Source organism: Triturus cristatus, chromosome 1_1 (genome assembly GCF_964204655.1).
Source record: "Triturus cristatus chromosome 1_1, aTriCri1.1, whole genome shotgun sequence".
Classification (NCBI taxonomy): domain Eukaryota; kingdom Metazoa; phylum Chordata; class Amphibia; order Caudata; family Salamandridae; genus Triturus; species Triturus cristatus.
In genome coordinates, this window is record NC_140579.1 from 1272599689 (window position 1) to 1272618442 (window position 18754).

The window sequence follows — 18754 nt, forward strand, 5'->3', positions numbered from 1 at the left end:
TCATGATGCTGAAGAGCTCTTTGCTGTCGTGTGCGTTGTTGTCCAGTCGGTTTTTGAAGAAGGATCTTTTGGCCATTCTGATGAGGTGGTGGTGTCTACGAGTGGCGTCCTTGTGGGCTGCGTGACTGTCTGGTGTGCGTTCGCGGAGCCATTTCTTGTCCAGTTTCCGGCAGGCGCGTTTGGAGGTCTGTAGCTTGTCGGTGAACCAGGTGGCTTTCTTGCTGGCGTGGTTGATGGGGGGGGGGGGGGGTTCCTAGGTGTTAACAGTCTTCAATCCACTGTCTGAGGTTGCAGGCTGCTGTGTTTGGGTTGGTGGAGGCCTCAGGTCTTCGGTGACTTTGCTCCAGCAGCGATGGGGGAGTTGTTGGGTGCGGTGGTGCGTGGTTGGTTTCTTGAAGGTGAAGTGGATGCAGAGGTGGTCGGTCCAGTGGAGTTCGGTGGTGTGGTCGAAGGCGACGTGGGTGCATGTGGAGAAGATGGGGTCCAGCGTGTGGCCGGCGGCGTTGGTGGGTGCGGTGACCAGCTGTCTGAGGCCGAGGTTTGCGAGGTTGTCAATCAGGGTGGCGGAGTTGGCATCGCTGTTGTTCTCGAGGTGGAAGTTCAGGTCCCCGAGGAGGATGTAGTCCATGGATGCGAGTGCGTGGGTGCTGGCGAGGTCGGCGATGGAGTCGCTGAACGGCGCCCGGGGGTCTGTAGATGAGCGTTCCTCTGAGGGTGGTGTTTGGGTCGGTGTGGATTTGGAAGTGCAGGTGTTCGGCGGTCTTGAGGGCGTCGTCTGCGTGGGTGGAGACCTTGAGGGTGGACTATGGCTATTTCTCCTCCGATACCGTTGGTGCGGTCTCTGCGGGTGATCTTGTAGCCGTCTGGGATGGCTATGGCGATTTCGGGCGCCGAGGAGTCGTTCCACCAGGTCTCAGTCAGGAAGGCCACGTCAGGGGCGGTGGTGTCGAGCAGGTCCCATAGCTAGACGGCGTGTCTGCGTGCGGAGCGGGTGTTGAGGAGTATGCAGCGGAGGTGGTTGGGTCTGGTCGTTGGAGGTTTGGTGGCTCTGTCGCAGGTGAGGCTGCAGCCGCGGCAGGCAACGGTCCGTGGGTGCGTTTCGGTGCGGCCTGGAAGCAGCTGTGTTTTCGGCCGGTGTTGAGAGCGTGGAGGGCTGTGGCGTCGTAGCGGAGTCTGGCATAGTGGCGTTCGCGGGGTCCAGGGGTTCTGGCGCTGGGCGCAGGCGCGGTGCGGACGGGCACAGACAGGCTTGCCTCTGGCGCGCCTCAGGCACAGCGGCCTGCATTATTGGGGGGGGGGGGGGGGGGGGAGCACGACTAATCAGGACACAGGGGGGGCAGGGCCGCAGGGGAGACAGCGGCGGGAAACACGGGGCGGCGGGAGGGGGGGAACAAGGAACCAGCGGACGGGGCACGGAGGAGAGCAGGCAATAGAGCAAAAAAGGGGGGCACAGAGGGGGTACAGTCAACAGCAACAGACAAAAAGAGGAAATAAACGAAACCTAAATAAATACAGAAAACGCACGCAATAGAGCAAAAAGGGGGGGCACAAGGAAGTAAACGAAACCTACATAAACAAGAACGCACGCGACAGAGTTAAACAGTCAGGGGCAGACAGGCCACCAGGGATGAGGCGCAGGCGGGAGCCTGCGGGTGGAGGAGGGCCTCGAACTCTCGGCAGTAGCGTCAGGGACACAGCGCTTAGCAGGGTGAGCTAGCATGGTGGGGGAGCGGTCTGACCTGAAATCAGGGTCTATGCTCTGAGATTAGAAGTAGGGAACATATGCAAATATCAACGTTTCACAATAAGTTGAGCACAAATATGGCTGGGGCCCTAGGGGCGTACCAGGCCATATACTAAAAAAGAGGTTTAGGAATGTTGACTTGCAAGGGGACAAGGCCTAGGGCCTGTAGAATCGCTGGGGCCTCACTAATCCACCCAAGGCAGGTAAGTAAAGGACCCACGGGAGACGCAAGCAGTGTGAGAACACAGCCGCGGGTTCCCTATTGATTTAAATGAAGCAAGTCGCGGTTGGATTTTTTAAGTTTTTAGGGTACTTCTAGTGAGTCTACAAGCCAGCCACTTGCAAGGTAAGTAGTTCGAGGGCCAACACCCACAGGAGCACCGGAGTGCACGAGCTACCTCCCCCAGGGAAGCCGGGTGCATGGGTGTCTTTTGGTGTCGGGTTGCGTCATCGTTTCAATGGAAGCCGAAGAAGTTTTGCTGCTTGTGAAGACTGGAGAAGTGTCCGGTGGAATCCAAGGCTGGATTCAAGATGAAGACCTGAAAGCAGAAGGGACAGTGTTCAGTCACTTGCCAGTGACCAGGAGCCAGGAAGATGGATGCCCACAAAAGTTGGGTGATCAAGGGTGTTTTGACTCTTCAGCCACGAGGTCCAGGAGGCGTCGACGACCAGGAGCTGGATTCGGAGTGTCCCACGAAGTCTGCAGCTTACTGAGGTGTCGGCAACCGGATTGGAGCCAACAAGCCTTGGCAACAGCAAGTCTCGTGGAAAGTGAAGAAAGTCAGCTGTGCAGACCACCAAGGTCTGAGGGACTCACCCAGCCAGGGTAAGTCAGGGCAGGCCTGGAACAACCAGAGGAGCCCTTTGGTTTGAGAGTCTTCAGGGGACCCACAAGCCAGCCGGCAAGGGATCGCGAAGACTCCTCGTGAGGATTCGCTTCACAGGAGCCCACGGTCACTCGGGACGAGGTAGGCCTCTGATTTTCGAGGGAAATCCTGCTGGAGGCTTGGACCACACGTGGTCCAATGCACAAGTTCGTAGAACGTCGTGAAGGGGTTGCACTCGACAATAGTGCACGGTACCCGGATATTGCTGTTCCTCGTCACTCGTGGGGTCCACTCGCCTCCGGTTTGCTGGGGACTCACAATGGCCGTCGAAGTCAGGAAATCCACTTCCGGGGCTGCAGGGACTTCGGACTCCGGCGGGAGCGGGAAAGTTTGCGACCGTTGATTCAAGTTTTTGGTGCCTGCCAAGCAGGGGAGTCACTCCTGGACTGCAAGGGAGATTCTTCAGTCTTCCAAAGGTAGTGGAACGTCGAAAGGCCAGGATTCTTCTTGTAGAGCGTCGTCCAGGGATATCTGATTTGCAATGGCAAGGTTTCCCTATCTTGTACTAAAGGAAAGGGAGGGACTAGCTCTATGACCACTCCTATGGGAGGGTCAGGGGAGTGGGTGGTTACACCCACTTCCCTTTGTCCAGTTTCGCGCCAGAGCAGGGGCAGGTAGCCCCTGAACCGGTTTGAGCTGTCATATGCACAGAGGAGCCTACTGCTCCCCCAGTGCAGGACTTCAAAGCACTCTAGGGGTGCACCCACCCAGCCCCAATACACTAAATCCTGTCTGGAAGGTGGTTACACCTCCCTGTGACAGGATGCCTATTGTTGGGCCTCCTCCACTGCGAGTTTCAGTCAGCAGCAGGAGGGCAGCCTAGCGTCTGTGCTGGTGGCATCCATTTTGTGATGCCAGGGCTCTTTCAGATTTCTACCGTGTTTCCACAGTAGGTACATGTCTTCCCCTCTAGAAGGGTGGGATCATACTCCCACACCAGTTACTGGTGTGGGGGTATGATTCCAAGTTGTTTGACACCAAACACTACATGTTTTGATGCAGTCATTCGAAAGTTAGCATTTACCGGTAGGTTATAATGCACTTGAGTATATGGTTTAACCGCATCCACAAACAGCCACAGAGAATAGACTCTGCCAGCTGCAGAGGGGCCCTGCTCATGCAGAGGCACCCCCTCACTTTGTAAACCAAGCACCCTGCCCTCAGGATTGATAGGGCCTACCATAGGGGTGACTGATAGGTTTATATGTGTGTGTGTAAGGTGAGATATAGGAACCTATACCTCAGTGAGGAGTGCTAACACTACCTCACCCAGGCTGCAGTAGCAGGCCTGTGGTGTCAGATTTCGTCTGCTTCCCAGGGGTGGCATAATACATGCTTCAGTCCCTGGTAGGCCTGTGAAGTACCTATGGCCTTGGTACCTAAGGTACCATATACTAGGGGCTCATTAGGTACCACAGTATCCAATCACTAGTGCATCTAATATGCACTCCAAGTTGTTTAGAGAACAGAGACTGGGGCCCTGATTAGCAGGGACCCAGCCAGACTATAGCAGGAAGCCAGTGTTAACATCAGAAAGAAAGTGGGGGCAACATAAGTGCAGATCCTACTCTCCTACATCTAGCATGTTATGTAAGATAATGCTCATGTTTGACCTTGTGCAAAATTTACTGGGCTTTAAATCACTGCAAAGCTTGGCGTCCAAGACCGATTTTTATTGGAAAGATTAGGTGAAGTCTAATCTTTCTTCTCCTATACACGTTCTGTTTTTTTGATGGGTGTGCAGGGGGCATTGTGGCCTTGGTTGTTCTTCTCTGCTTCAGCCAGACTTCTTACATGAATGGCGTGTTGATTTATTTATCTGTTTGCTATTTCTTCTTGTGTGATGTTCACCAATGATTGTGTGCATCTTCCTCAGGAGGCGGCCCAGAGACGAGAGCAGAAGAAGATGGAAAAGAAGCAGATGAAGATGAAGCAGATCAAAGTGAAAGCCATGTAACCCCCAACCGTATTAGCGCCAAGTTTGGGGCCATCATGGGTGAAGCACTGTTCCCTGTACCACTTGCAACCAGAATGCATACCAATTCCGTCCGTTACAAGATTTACACTGAATACTGTAGGCACCTGTGAATGGTATCAACCAGCAGAAGGTGCTTATGGAGTATAATGCAAAAAAAGGAATATTAGAATGTTGACCTTTTCATTTCTACTAGTAATCAGATTTTACTGTGTGTTTTTAACATATTGTAAAAGTATAGCAAGAACAGGGTTGAAGCTTGGTTAGTCAGTCAGAAAGCAGCATTTTACGAAAAGTGGTACCTTCCAGGGGGTGAGTAACTGCTGCTTCCATATTGGATCTCTTATTTTATCTGGTTCCACTCTCACAACTCAGACAACCTACACTGCTGTTCGTGCCCTTCCAGCTCAAATGGGAAAGCCCGGGCTGCTATTGAATGCTGCCTCTCGTTGAAAATGTTGGAATCTCAGTTCTGCATCACTAGAGCACCAGATTCCTCAGGACTACAGAAGCTATTTTCTTGACTTAAAAGACTTCAAGACTGAAAACTTTTAATTAATCGTGGAATTGACTATCTATTTATTTGAGGCCCTCTCCTTACATTTCTTTAATACACCTTGAACACACGTTTCCCGTGTGTGTCAAACTATATGGTTAATAATTAAAGCTCTAGTTTTCTCATAATAACTATTTCGTTTTTCTCATTTCCAGGCCTCGCGATTATTGATGTTTAATCATTTCTACCCAGTCTGTTTTGTGGCTTCTTACAACGAAAGCTCTTCGCCTTCCTTCAGTTTGCATGGCCTTAATTATTTTGAGCCCTTCAGCTTTCAACATCTTTGCTTAGGGCTGCCTTTGAGTAACATGACACTACTAACAAAGGCTACTATAGAGTATCTATCCCTTATAATTAATTTGGTGTGGATCATTGTATTTGATTTGGCACCCACATTTACAAAACACCCCCACCCTCTTCCTATGTACAGGATGAATCCCTGGGACTGTTTTTATTTGACACCTAGTGTCATTCTCTTTCTGCAGTGTTTGCTATCGTTACTATCTACTAACAGATTCTCATGTTTGCACAATGCGAGCTCCAGTCTTGAAAATGCGTGTCTTTAAAATGTGTGCATTTTGGGAAGATGGAGATTTTCTACTTCATTTTTCATCTCATAACAAATTAAGCACGGTGGTAAATAGACAAAAAATATGTTTGTGCAGACATGGGGTATAATTATATGTTCGAGGCATGTGGGCTGCTGAATTCATATCTGTGCATAGATCACCGCCTAGTGTTGGGTCCGGATGATTGCACATTGTTGTCCTGGAAGAGTCTTCGAAGTATCACGAGATAGGTGGCTCCTCCCCTGGACTACAGTGCACATGGGCATCCTCTCCATCCTTAGATTGTTTTTTTCCGCCATTGGGTTCGGATGTGCTTACCTTAGCTCAAGTTCGGAAACTTTAGTTTCAGGCCAAAAGGCCTTTAGATCTCGTCGGTATTGTTCCCGTTCGGTATCGACCAGTTTCTTTTGTGTTTTAGCACCTTCTTCACGCTTTTCGGATCCGCTTTGGTCCGAACATCGAACTTCGATCGACGATGGAATAGAGGACTCCCTTCAAGAGATGTCCTTTATGCCATGCGAAATACCCACACGTCTATGTCCATCCGGTGTGCAACAAATGTGTCTCACCGGATCATGATGAGTCGAAATGGATGGCCTGCGCCCGGTTCCGCTCGAAGAAGACTCTCCGGAATCGACGGGCAGCGAGATTGGAGGCACAGCAATCGTCGCCTGCCCCGGCCAACATCTTCAGCACCGAGGACGAAGACGCCGAGAGCGTAGAAGACCTAGACTCCAGCCACGCTTCCGAACATGACTCCCGATCGGAAGACGATGATGAGGTGATCTTTGAGGACGAAGACGTCGTCGAAGAGGTAGGAGACTACAATGAGGCCCTTGGGGCCGAGGAAGATGGCTCCAGAGAAGAGCTAGGCCAACCCGTCGATACGGAGGCCGAGAGACAACGTCGTCATAAGGCTCAGGTCGAGGGATCGCCTGCGGGCCTTACCCAAGATCAGTCACACGGTTCTTCGAGGCCGGGCCTTGAGGCGGGGCCGAACATTTCACAGGAGCCATTAATATCGAAGACGACTGGATTTCCTTCAGTGAAACCGAAACCGTCCGTCGCACCGGTTCCATCGAAACCGAAAATGAAACAGGTTGCGATGGGATCGAAGGCCTCGAAGCCCTCCACTCCTTCGACGCCAGCACAGGTCATCGGCACCAAACGAGATTTCGGTGCAGAGCTCACCGCGACAGGTCCCGGCGCCGAGCCAAAGAAGAAGGCCCTCGGTCCCCACAAGGCGCCTCGGCCTATGGCACCGAAGATTACGGCCCAACCCACCAAGGTCAAGGTGGTTGACCAGTCTGCGTCGACATCGAAGAGTGCGGCGCCTGCCAAATCATCGACTCCGACGAGCGTCGATACCTCCCTTCGGATCAACGACCCAAAGACTGGAAATAAGTCGGATGCCGCTTCGACGCCTGCCTCCAAGGTGCCTATCGGTTCCAAAGCGCCATCTGCGTTCACCTTGCAACAGGTCTTCGCGTCGTTGCAACGCATCAGAGACCGGGCAACCCTCCAACCTACGTCGGGTCCCGAAACGCACAAGGCCACAAAATCGCACTCTGCGCCGGCGCACATCACATTTGGATTGCCGCAGCCCAAGGCACCGAAAATGTTCGAAATTCGGACACGTGTCCGCCAAACACAGTCACTATCCACTGGACAAATCGATATCGAGCCTTCACAGGCACACTTTATCGACGCCGACACTGGTAGGTTGATGCTCCGCAAGCGGAAAATCACACCAGAGAAGGGCTTGGACTCGTACAAGATTCCTTTGAAACACAAACTGCCGGCAGGTTCCGCACCAGTGCTTCATGAAACCTTTCAACCCTTCCTTCAGGATCCACCATCCTTTTCTCCTACGCATTCAGAGGCAGACGCAGGAGAGGACTATATAGGGGATGATGCCACCTACCCTGGGGATATCTATCCTGAGGATCACATGCAAGACCCAGATCAGGCATGGGATGACCCCACCGACCAGGGTAACGCACCAGATACTCCTGACACGCAGCTTTACAATATAAAGACATCTCCCACAGAGGACACTGCTGCCTTTAATGCCCTCATAGAACGGGCTGCTGCCAATCATGGAGTGGAACTCCATTCTGACACTGTAGAAGATTTCTTAGTGGACACTTTCGCCTCCTCTGAGAAAACCGTCAAAACTCTGCCAATGTTGAAGGGAGTTCTAAAACCTGCAAAAGACCTTTTTAAAGAAACAACCAGGGCACGGGTGTTGAACCCCAGAATCGAAAAGAAATACAAGCCTGCACCCGGAGACCCTATGTACATTAGCGGTCAGTTACCTTTAGACTCCATGGTTGTTGCTAATGCTCGCAAACGAGCCCATTCACAAACAACGGGTGATGCTCCTCCCCCCGACAAGGAGTCCACAGTGCTGGAGACATCAGGCAAAAGGATAGCAGCGCAAGCGGCAAACATCTGGCGCATTGCCAACACCCAGGCACTCCTGGCCCGTTATGATAGGTCCCACTACGACACACTAGAATCACTGCTACAACATTTGCCAGATGAATACAAAGAGGCAGCGGAGCTCCTTATCAGAGAGGGACCACTCCTTACAAATGCGTCCATCAAATGCGCACTGGATGCAGCCGACACTGCAGCAAGGGCCATCAACACAAGTATGTTGAGGAGGCACGCATGGTTGAGAATCTCAGGCTTCAAGCCTGAGATTCAGAACAATATCTTAAATCAACTGGTCAACCCAGACTATTTATTTGGCCCTGAGGTTGACACTACCCTCGAAAAAATTAAGAAAGACACTGAAACTGCAAAATCAATGGGGGCTCTGCAGTCGCAGCAGTTTCGTAGTGGCTCCTTTCGTCGCCCCGGGAATAGAGGAGCAGCTAGAGGTCAGGGATCCCAGCAGCAGTACAATAAAGGGGGTACGCAAAGTAACTATGATAAAACCAATAGAGGTGGATATCGTGGATCCAGCACCAAAGGCAGAGGACGTGGGTACGGCAACACCAGGTCCTCCCCCAAAAACAAACAGTGACGCCTTCTCCCTGCCCCCCGACCACATAACACCTGTCGGGGGGAGACTCCAACAGTTCCTGTCAGTCTGGAAAACCATCACCACAGACAGGTGGGTCAGGGACATTATCCAGTACGGTTACTGTCTAGAATTAACGTCCACTCCACCCAACATACCGCCAAAGCACCGTCCTATGTCCGTAGAGCACTTGGCATTATTGCAGCAGGAGGTACTAAGTATGCTGCAAAAAGGTGCAATAGAAATCGTGCCCGTAAAGCAACAAGGGACAGGGGTGTACTCTCTGTACTTCTTAATCCCAAAAAAGGACGGTTCTCTCAGACCTATACTAGACCTGAGACCCCTCAACCACTACATTCTATCAGAGCATTTCCATATGCTCACCCTACAGCAGGTTCTACCGTTACTCAGTCAGGGAGACTTCCTAGCCACACTGGATTTGAAAGATGCGTATTTCCACATACCCATACACCCATCGCACAGGAAATATCTCAGGTTCACTATTCAGGATCACCACTATCAGTTCAAAGTTCTCCCCTTCGGCGTAACAACGGCACCCAGGGTCTTTACCAAGTGCCTAGCGACAGTGGCTGCACATCTACGGAGACAGCACATTCACGTCTTTCCTTACCTGGACGACTGGCTTGTTCAGGCAAAGTCAGCCCAGCAATGTGCCAGCCACATGTCCCTCACCATTCACCTTCACAGTCTAGGATTCTCACTAAATTACCCAAAATCACATCTTCAACCCGCACACGTACGACAGTACCTGGGCGCGACCATAAACACTCTGGCAGCCACAGCTCAGCCAAATTTAGTGAGGATCAACAGCATGCAACTGCTGATCACAAAGTTCAAACCTCAACACTCCCTTCCAGCGCGAGTGTTCATGCAGTTGATAGGCATGATGGCCTCCTGCATTTTCATAGTCCCGCACGCGATACTACATATGCGCCCGCTTCAGGAGTGCTTAGCACGTCAATGGAATCAGGCTCAAGGACAATTAACAGACCTAGTTTTGGTGAGCGGTCGGGCATACAACTCTCTGCATTGGTGGAATCCACAAAACCTTTGCAAGGGCCGACCGTTCCAAGAGCCTGTTCCGCAAATAATACTGACGGCGGACGCCTCTCTCCAGGGATGGGGAGCTCATGTACTCAATTACACAGTGCAGGGACTATGGACGACACAGCAAAAGAAGATGCACATCAACATTCTGGAACTGATGGCAATCTTCCTAGCCATGAAGGCATTCAAAGTACACTTATGCAACAAAGTCGTTTTGATCCGGACGGACAACATGACTGCCATGTACTACATACAGAAGCAGGGAGGAACACACTCTCCACAGTTGTCTCATCTGGCTCAGAGCATGCGGAAGTGGGCCATTCAGAGGAACATATTCCTCATGGCGGAACACCTCCCGGGCAAGGACAACCAGATGGCGGATCTGCTCAGCAGACACAGCCACCAGATGCACGAGTGGGAGATACATCCGTCAGTACTCCAGCCGTACTTCCAACAGTGGGGTCATCCAGAGATAGACCTATTCGCCACAAACAAACCCAAAATGCCAAAGCTTTGCCGCCAGGTTCCCACATCCGCAGTCACAGGGCAATGCGATATGGATGAACTGGTCCGGCAGATTTGCGTACGCTTTTCCCCCAGCACCATTAATACCGCTAGTTTCACGCAAACTGCGACAACACTCACTGACACTCATCCTAGTTGCTCCCACATGGGCACGCCAACCATGGTACACGAACTTTCCGTGGTGCCGCATCAAAGGCTGCGGATCACACCCGCACTTTTAACGCAGAACCATGGCGAAATTCAGCACCCAGATCCGCAACAGCTGAACCTGGCAATCTGGCTCCTGAAGTCTTAGAGTTTGGCTACCTAAACCTGCCACCTGAATGTATGGATATCATCAAGGAGGCCAGGAGACCCACAACCAAAGCTTGCTATGCGGCTAAATGGAAAAAGTTTGTCATTTACTGCAACAACAATGACATTAACCCGCTGGACGCATCCATTCAAAACATCTGTTACCGCTTACACTTATACCGATGCAATCTGGCATACAGCTCCATACGTATCCATTTAACCGCGATAGCAGCCTATCTTCAAAACAGGCAGCACCTCTCTTTATTCAGAGTGCCTGCCATCAAAGCCTTCTTAGAAGGACTCAAACGAGTGATTCCCACGAGACACCCACCGGCACCAGTGTGGAACCTCAATGTGGTCCTCACCAGATTAATGGGTCCACCTTTTGAATCTCTCCATTCATGTGAGATTCAATTCCTCACCTGGAAAGTAGCTTTCTTAGTGGCAATCACGTCGTTACGAAGAGTTAGTGAACTCCAGGCACTAACCGTTCAAGAGCCATTCATACAGGTTCACGCAAACAGTTGTACTACGTACCAACCCCAAATTCATGCCTAAAGTGATCTCGCAGTTCCACATGAATCAGACTATTGAACTGCCTGTTTTCTTTCCAAATCCACAAAATGTCGCAGAGAGAATGCTCCATACACTAGATGTAAAGAGGGCCCTCATGTACTATATAGACAGAACAAAGGACTTTAGGAAAACAAAACAACTTTTCGTTACCTTTTCTCCACAACACAAGGGCAACGCCATTTCCAAAGCAGGGATAGCCAGATGGACCGTTAAATGTATTCAAATTTGCTATCAAAAAGCTAAACGCACATTAACGATTCCCCCACGAGCCCACTCAACACGAAAGTTGGGGGCGTCCATGGCTTTCCTAGGAAACATTCCTTTGAAGGAAATATGTAGAGCAGCCACATGGTCCACTATACATACATTTACCAAACACTACTGTGTAGATGTACACTCAAAACAGCAGGCAGCTGTAGGACAGGCTGTTCTCAAAACTTTTTTCAGACTGCTGCAGCTGGCACGGGCAGCCGCCGCTAATGGAGGGACTGCTATATAATCTATGCACAGATATGAATTCAGCAGCCCACATGCCTCGAACTGAATATGCTACTTACCAGTATGCATCTGTTCTTGACCTGTAGGGCTGCTGACATTCATATCGCCCACCCTCCTCCCCGGCGCCTGTAGCGGCTGCAGCACTCAGAATTACTGTATAGCATGGTCATCACTTACTGTATCTACTCCATCACTGCCACAATGGCGAAAAACAATCGAAGGATGGAGAGGATGCCCATGCGCACTGTAGTCCAGGGGAGGAGCCACCTATCTTGTGATACTTCGAAGACTCTTCCAGGACAACATGTGCAATCATCCGGACCCAACACTAGGCGGCGATCTATGCACAGATATGAATGTCAGCAGCCCTACATGCCAAGAACAGATGCATACTGGTAAGTAGCATATTCACTTCACTTTGTGTGCTGCTGATTTTCAGTCTCAGTTTGGGCTTTATCATAGGAACGTCATCGAGGATCAAACAGACTAGTCCTGCCTCAGCTCGGTATCTTGGACCACTATTAACTAGAGTTGAATCTAAATTGCCTTATATCATAGTGCATTTCTAGCGGCTAACACAAAGCAGAGTTTTGAAAAACATGTAATTTAAAACTGTAAATAACACAGTCCAGCATCAAACAGTTAATTATGAAAACAATGGTTTTGAGGAAAACCAAACTGAATGAATGTAAGTCATCCCAAAAACGTAGGTTTAAGGCCTGCACCTAGTCCATGATGCTGTTGTGGTGTTAGGCCAGTCTGTCACATCAGGTATATCTCCTTCGGCTCCCAGGCTTTACGGGCATACTAGCTCCACTCACCCTTTCACTATAGCTAGAACATGCACAAGGCATCTGGAGTAACATATTATTAGACTCGATTACTACAAGCCAAGCTAGTGCCGAAAATGTGATAGAATATAGAAAATAGTATTTGTTTCTCATGGCGAATATGCAAAACGTAAATATTATAAATATTATATAGCGAGAAACCATGGTATTAGTTTTATGTGCTACTGAGTCTCTGCTAATAAGAATTAGCATTTATAAAGTTTGCCACTTGGAAGGCTGTTAGAGCCTAACTTAGTTTTGCAACATTGTTTTGGTAGAGAAAAACTCCATGGATGTAAGAATATGTGACTCGCTGTCTCAGACAGCTCAAAGCATCTTATTTATGCTGTTTAGGGGAGGACTTTGAAAGGTGTCATGATGATGTCTGGTGCAGAGTGTAAAGAATTTAATGGGAATATTTAGTGTGATGTATAATCATAAAGTCACTAGCCCTAACAATGAGATGCACAAACGAAAAGCAACTATCGTAATATTTAAAACCTAGGAAGTACATATGCAAAATGCAATAAGAATAGTGCCCATTAACAATGAATAGTCAGAGCCTTGGATCAAAAGTGAATGGTGGACACCAATTCAAAATAACATGGAAGTGTAGTTCCTGTATCCCTGATAGGCTCTGCACATTGGAATAATATGCACTATAGTTTTGACATAGGACCGAGGTCAGTATGTCTCTATCAAGTCCATTAAACTTAATTACTTGTGTGTGCCAGCTAACTGAGGTCACTAGAAACTTCTTGAATATACAAGAAGGGATTAGTTTCTGACAACCGCATAAACATGACAACTTTGTTTCCCTTAGTCTGAACAATCTCAGAATCGTGGAAACAATAGATAACCGTTTCACTCAATCATGCATGCTTCGTTTCTACAGAGTTGCACAGAAATAGAGAGACTGGCGTTTCAATAAAAAGGGTTTATTGAACAGTCTTATTTCTCATGCAAGAGATATGAACTGCTAAAATCATAAGACAGGATGCGAAGTACAATACGTACAGGGTTAGCAGTAAGATAAAATACTGCAATAGCATGGTTTGTAGCTATGACATGTATTCATAAAATACATAAATAACACAGGCTAAAATGTGAATACTCATCTGATGCTTCTAAATAGTTCTACCCCAGTGTACCTAACCTAAGTGTAGTACAAGGTAAGAAGTAGGTGTTGTTTTCAAAGTATAGCTAGCCAAGAGTTGCCAAAAGTTTCTCTAAGTTCTAGTCTGCTCCATACCTTAGAATGTGTGAGGTTGGAATCTCTTTCCGGGACTCTATATCTAACACCCCGCAAGGGGAGTCAGAAACACTGGAGCTGGATTCTCTGCGAGGAGGATGACAGCGTCTGGTCAGTGCATCAGGCGGGAACTCTATCTCCTTCCGAACTTGTCGTGGCGAACCGAAAGTAGGCAGTCTAACTGGACCGTACCGTAACCGTGGTTTGCCAGGGCAAGTGCAGGTATACCTTGCAGGTGATTAGGAAGGCTTGTATTGACGTAAAAGTTAGGCATCGGAACGTCATGAATGAACCCCTAAGGAATAGATGTTCATGCATAATAAATGAGTTCTTGGAGAAATCAATATCCAGGCAAGGGTAATTCCTAAAGGCTTAAGAGTCTGGTTTTCCAAGAACTCGTGACGTAGATGAACTGATGTAGGTGGCCATGCCTGTATTTGGTTAGCATGGACAATGCCTAAATAAGGGCTGCATTTTCTATGCCTAAATAAGGGCAATATGAATTGTACCTATATAAGGGCATAATTCGGGTAACCTATATACGGAATCTAAATCTACCACAACACCCACTCCAGTTTCGTATGAACGACGTTACTAAATCCCAAACATACTAAACCTATCTAAAAGAGAGTATCGCATGATTAGCTAAAACATGCTAAAACATATCGAAGAACATGTCCTAAAAATGCATTACAAAACCATTGCTATGCATAAGGTGCTGTACATATTAAAATCAATATTTCATTCTAAGCATATGTGTGCATTAGAAATGCAAAAAAGAATGAACCAGAAATATATACACATGATGAAATGGCTCGTTAATACAGAAGAAAAGGGGCCTAAACCATTTCATATCAGGTTAACACAAATCAATTGTTGATGTGACAAGGTGGCATAATGTCCCTGGAAGATTTTCAAAGAATTCTGTTCTCTGAGTAGTTCTACTATAAGCAGATTACTGTGCCAAAAAATGAAAAAATACAAATCATAGGACAAAAGTTCCAAAGTTAGTCCCTTGTCTGAAAAGAATGAAGGCCAAATTCAGAGTCTCATCGGAACACTGTGTGCCTGAATCAAGTCAGTGTGTGGGTCTGAAGAAAACATGAAATCTTCTAATCCTGTAGACAAAGTCATCTACCGTTGTAGGTGAAAGTTGGAATACCTCGTTTAGAAGATTAACTGCTCATAGATGTGAACTATCTCCTTCAGCATTGGTTGCATCAGCAATGTTCGAATCAAATGTTACCTGCGTGCCTGATGTTTCTTCTCGTACCTCAGCAGTAGCAATTTGCGTCTGTGAAATCTCAATGAATGCCGTCATCAGGATTGGTAGCCGCTGGGGACAACACAGAGCATGGGCCGTTACCGGGTCCAGCAGAGTATCGATATCCGTTGGCATGACTGATGGGAGCATTAGACAGATGTCTAGCACGCGTGCTTCACTGCAGAGCAGGCAGCGTAGAACAGGTAAGATGCAATCTTGCCAGATTGGTCTGAATGACAGAAACCATGTGGTGTTTAATTCTCGTAGACAAGGTAAACCCAAAATGTGGGCGATGCCCTCACGACACTTCATCTCCAATAGAGCTCTCTCCATGGTGAATTGGGTGTCGCTGGTGAGTTGGCTTGCCATATCGTAGCAGTAGGAGCAAAAATAGGGTCCCTGCAACGAGTGCTAAAAGGAGCGGCAGTCCGACAAACACAGAGTGCACGAAGTTTGGAAATATGCTGAGGACTGCTTGAAAAGGTGCTAACAGTCCTGCACATACGTTCTTAAATACATGTATAATACCGCTCGTATCAGACATGTTTAAGATGAGACCCAACATTTCTGAGAAATGTACAGGGCAGTTTGTATACAAAAGGGTATGCATCTCGGCAGAGGTCCTTACGACTTGTAGATCATAGGTTTCTCTGGCCGAGGTCAGTGGCACTGTTTTCTGTAAAAGAATGGCTTTCGTTCTGCTTACAGTATCAATTCGTATAGAAGAGTTGTTCAGTGAAGGCCATAAAGGTGACTCCTTGACTGTGTATTTGTGGAAACAAGACTCGCATACAGCAAGTGACCCTGGATGTAACAGTTACTAGATATGGGATACCTGGCAACATGCCACAGCAGCTGTGATCATTCAACATAATGTAACTCCCATTAGAAAGTTGGCCAAAAATTGGATTAATCACTGCAGCCGGTGAACCTTGCACGTGACAGGATAAGTTTGTACTGGAGCCATCACAGGCCCCGTTTAAGTTAATACCCTGACAAAGGAGAGAACCGCTTGGTGCGTGCTCAGTTTTCACCGCTAAGAAACACTTCACCTTCCCCGCTCCAATATCTATGTGTGTAAGGTAAATCCCAGGATGTCTTGATGTATCCTTTACCCAAACTTTCATATTTGCGTACTGGTATATGTTTTAGGCAATACTGAAAATGGAAAGTTGTAACAGGCAGAGTAATTTTACCATGTATGAGCCATTCAGTAGCAGTTTTTTCTGCTACTGTGGATGGTATTTTTTCAATGCTCAGCAGTGTAGTCTGCTCCCCTTTTGCCAGTTTGATCGGTTTATCAGTGAGATTGAATTCTGAAACAGTGACGTAGTGTTGATTAAACGCCAAGGCACATAGCCTGCACGCAAGTTTTGTAGCGTCCAGCCCAATAGCATGATAGAACGTAGCTGAGACTGACCATGTTGCAACATGACCAAGTCTTGTTCCATGATGTCCGACAGAAGACACAATGCTGTCCAATGAATATATTCTGGACGACAGTCGTTAACCCATTGTCCACTACAGAGAGAGTTTTCTCTAAATGAATACGATCAATTTCTCGTATTCGTTCTGCAGTCTCTGCTTGGGTAACCTTCCATGCTTCATTATAAGCAGCGTAGATACCGGCATATATGAAACGTTTTTGACGTGGTTTTCTTGGTCCTAGCAAGAATTCCCGCAGGTCTGCGCCTTCTTGAAGTAAAGTTAAGTGTTGTTTTACATCCGTCAGTGTAGCTTTCTGTAGCCAATCGAGGCAAAGTTTCCGTACACGTTATGTTGTTACTACCCCTGGATGCTGTCTTTGAACATAGCGTGGGTCTGGCCTATTGATAGTGAAACCCTGTGTTTTGTTCAGGAATCGATCTTGACAGTTATTCGTGTCAGTGGGCCAGAGCAACCATTTTTTCCATTCTGGATCTGATCTGTTGTGACGCAAAATATTATGTACGTCGACCTCCTCCCGTGTAGTGCTATTACTTGCAGGTATAGGTATGGTCTTTGATCTTAGCTAACCCAAGGCAAGACGTTTGCTGGACAGTGTCATTCAAAAACATAATTTGCTCAAGGATGATACAGGCTCTAAACAAAGCTTCTACCGCCTGTACTTACCAATCTTTTGTACCCCAGATAGATTTTGTCTCCATGTTGTCTTTCCAAAAGTCGAAACCCTGTCTAGACAGTTGGGCAATAAAGGCTGTAGGATAAATCTGTTTTGTGTTGGTTAACATATTTTTCGTTCCTGTCTTGTTCACATTTTTAAAGTAAAACGTTTCTGGATTAGACAAATTGTAGCCTGAAAATTATGGAAATTTCATTGCAAACGTTTTCGAACTACCCTTTGGAGGTGTAGGACAATGATCTCATTGGTTATACATAAATACATTTCTAGGTGTTGCAGATTTATACAAGAAATGACCATAGTGGTTATAACAATAAATGTGTTTATAGTCTGATGAACCCTCTAAATATTCATGATTTGTGAATACTGTAGACCTCTCTAGATCAGACATCATGTTATTAACAGTCTTGAAGTCCCAATCATCAGAAAAGGTACTGGAGGTCATAAAGTCACTCAATGAAATCTTAAATAAATGTGGAATCTTCAAAAGCTCCGACAGGCCAAAAATGTAATTTTCAGTTTTGTCCCAAACTATACCATCTGGTATAGGAACGGCTGTGATGTTCACTGCTGACTAGTCTCTTGCTTCACAATGGGATGATTTGTGTGGCTGGAGAATTAAGTTCACTCTTTTACTTGCTGTGCCGATTTGAATATATCTTCCACTTATCAGCATACCCAGAGTTATTACCAGAGCTAACCATATTAGAAAGAAGAATATTCCCAAAACAATCCATAGTTCAATCCATGGTGAAACCAGAAGTCTTTTTCAGGAGATGAAAAAAGTCTGTAGCTTGTCCTTTGAAAGTTCTTTGTGCTGGCGTCGTTTCAGGTTCGCTGGGATCCTCAGAAAACGTATCAAAGTTCATGAAATAGCCAGAGGCAGTTCTGTCAATGGTTGGAATTGCATCAGGATTTGTTGAATTCGCTGGAACCCGTGGATCACTTGTTACTTCGTTGTAGACCGGTGTATCAGGACGAACTGTTATTTGGGTTTCAAGAGGGACGAGTTCCATAGCTCTGTTGCTTAGTTCTTCATTTCTCACTGCAGAATCTTCAAAGGTGATGAGTCTCTCAGTTTGAACCTCTTGGATTATAGTTAGAGGAGTGCGTCCACTTGGCCTGATTAGTATCGGCCACATAGTGTGGTTTGATCAGGTCGATGGACACACATCTCTCCTTTTTACCAGCAAGGGGCAGCAGTAGTACTGTTCTTGATCCGTGCATTGCTAGGACAGGTACTGGTTGTCTGTAGGAAGGCCCAAATTCCTTCTTGTCTGTGATCTTTTCTCTGACTAGATCACCAACCTTTGGGATCCAGACAGGCCTTGCTGGGAAGGTCGGTTTTTCCTCAGCGATGGTTGGCTTCAGGAGCATGTTGCTTTTGTTTCTTTCTTAGTTCATTTAAGTCCTGTAAAACAGCCAAACTATCTTTGATATCAAGTTTTCTTATTTTCCATCACTGTGCCTTGCATATCAAGGTCCGGTACCAACATTCTAGTTCCAACTAGAACTTCATATGGAATGACACCCCCTAGAGAACTTCTTGGAAAGTTAAGTGCG

General features: G+C 47.5%; 1 protein-coding gene across 3 annotated transcripts in view; it reads left to right on the forward strand.

Annotated features, from left to right (window-relative positions):
* Positions 1-18754, forward strand: part of LOC146871944 (PAT complex subunit CCDC47) — a 636305-nt gene that overhangs the window by 531420 nt on the left and 86131 nt on the right. Inside the window, exon 13 of one of the 3 annotated variants that reach the window (XM_085652350.1) lies at positions 4508-5290. The exons of the other annotated variants lie outside the window; for them this stretch is intronic. Within the exon in view, the coding sequence (XP_085508476.1) occupies positions 4508-4588 (81 nt within the window). The 3' untranslated portion in view covers positions 4589-5290. Of the gene's footprint in view, positions 1-4507; positions 5291-18754 lie in introns of those variants that run through there. 3 annotated transcript variants of the gene reach the window in all.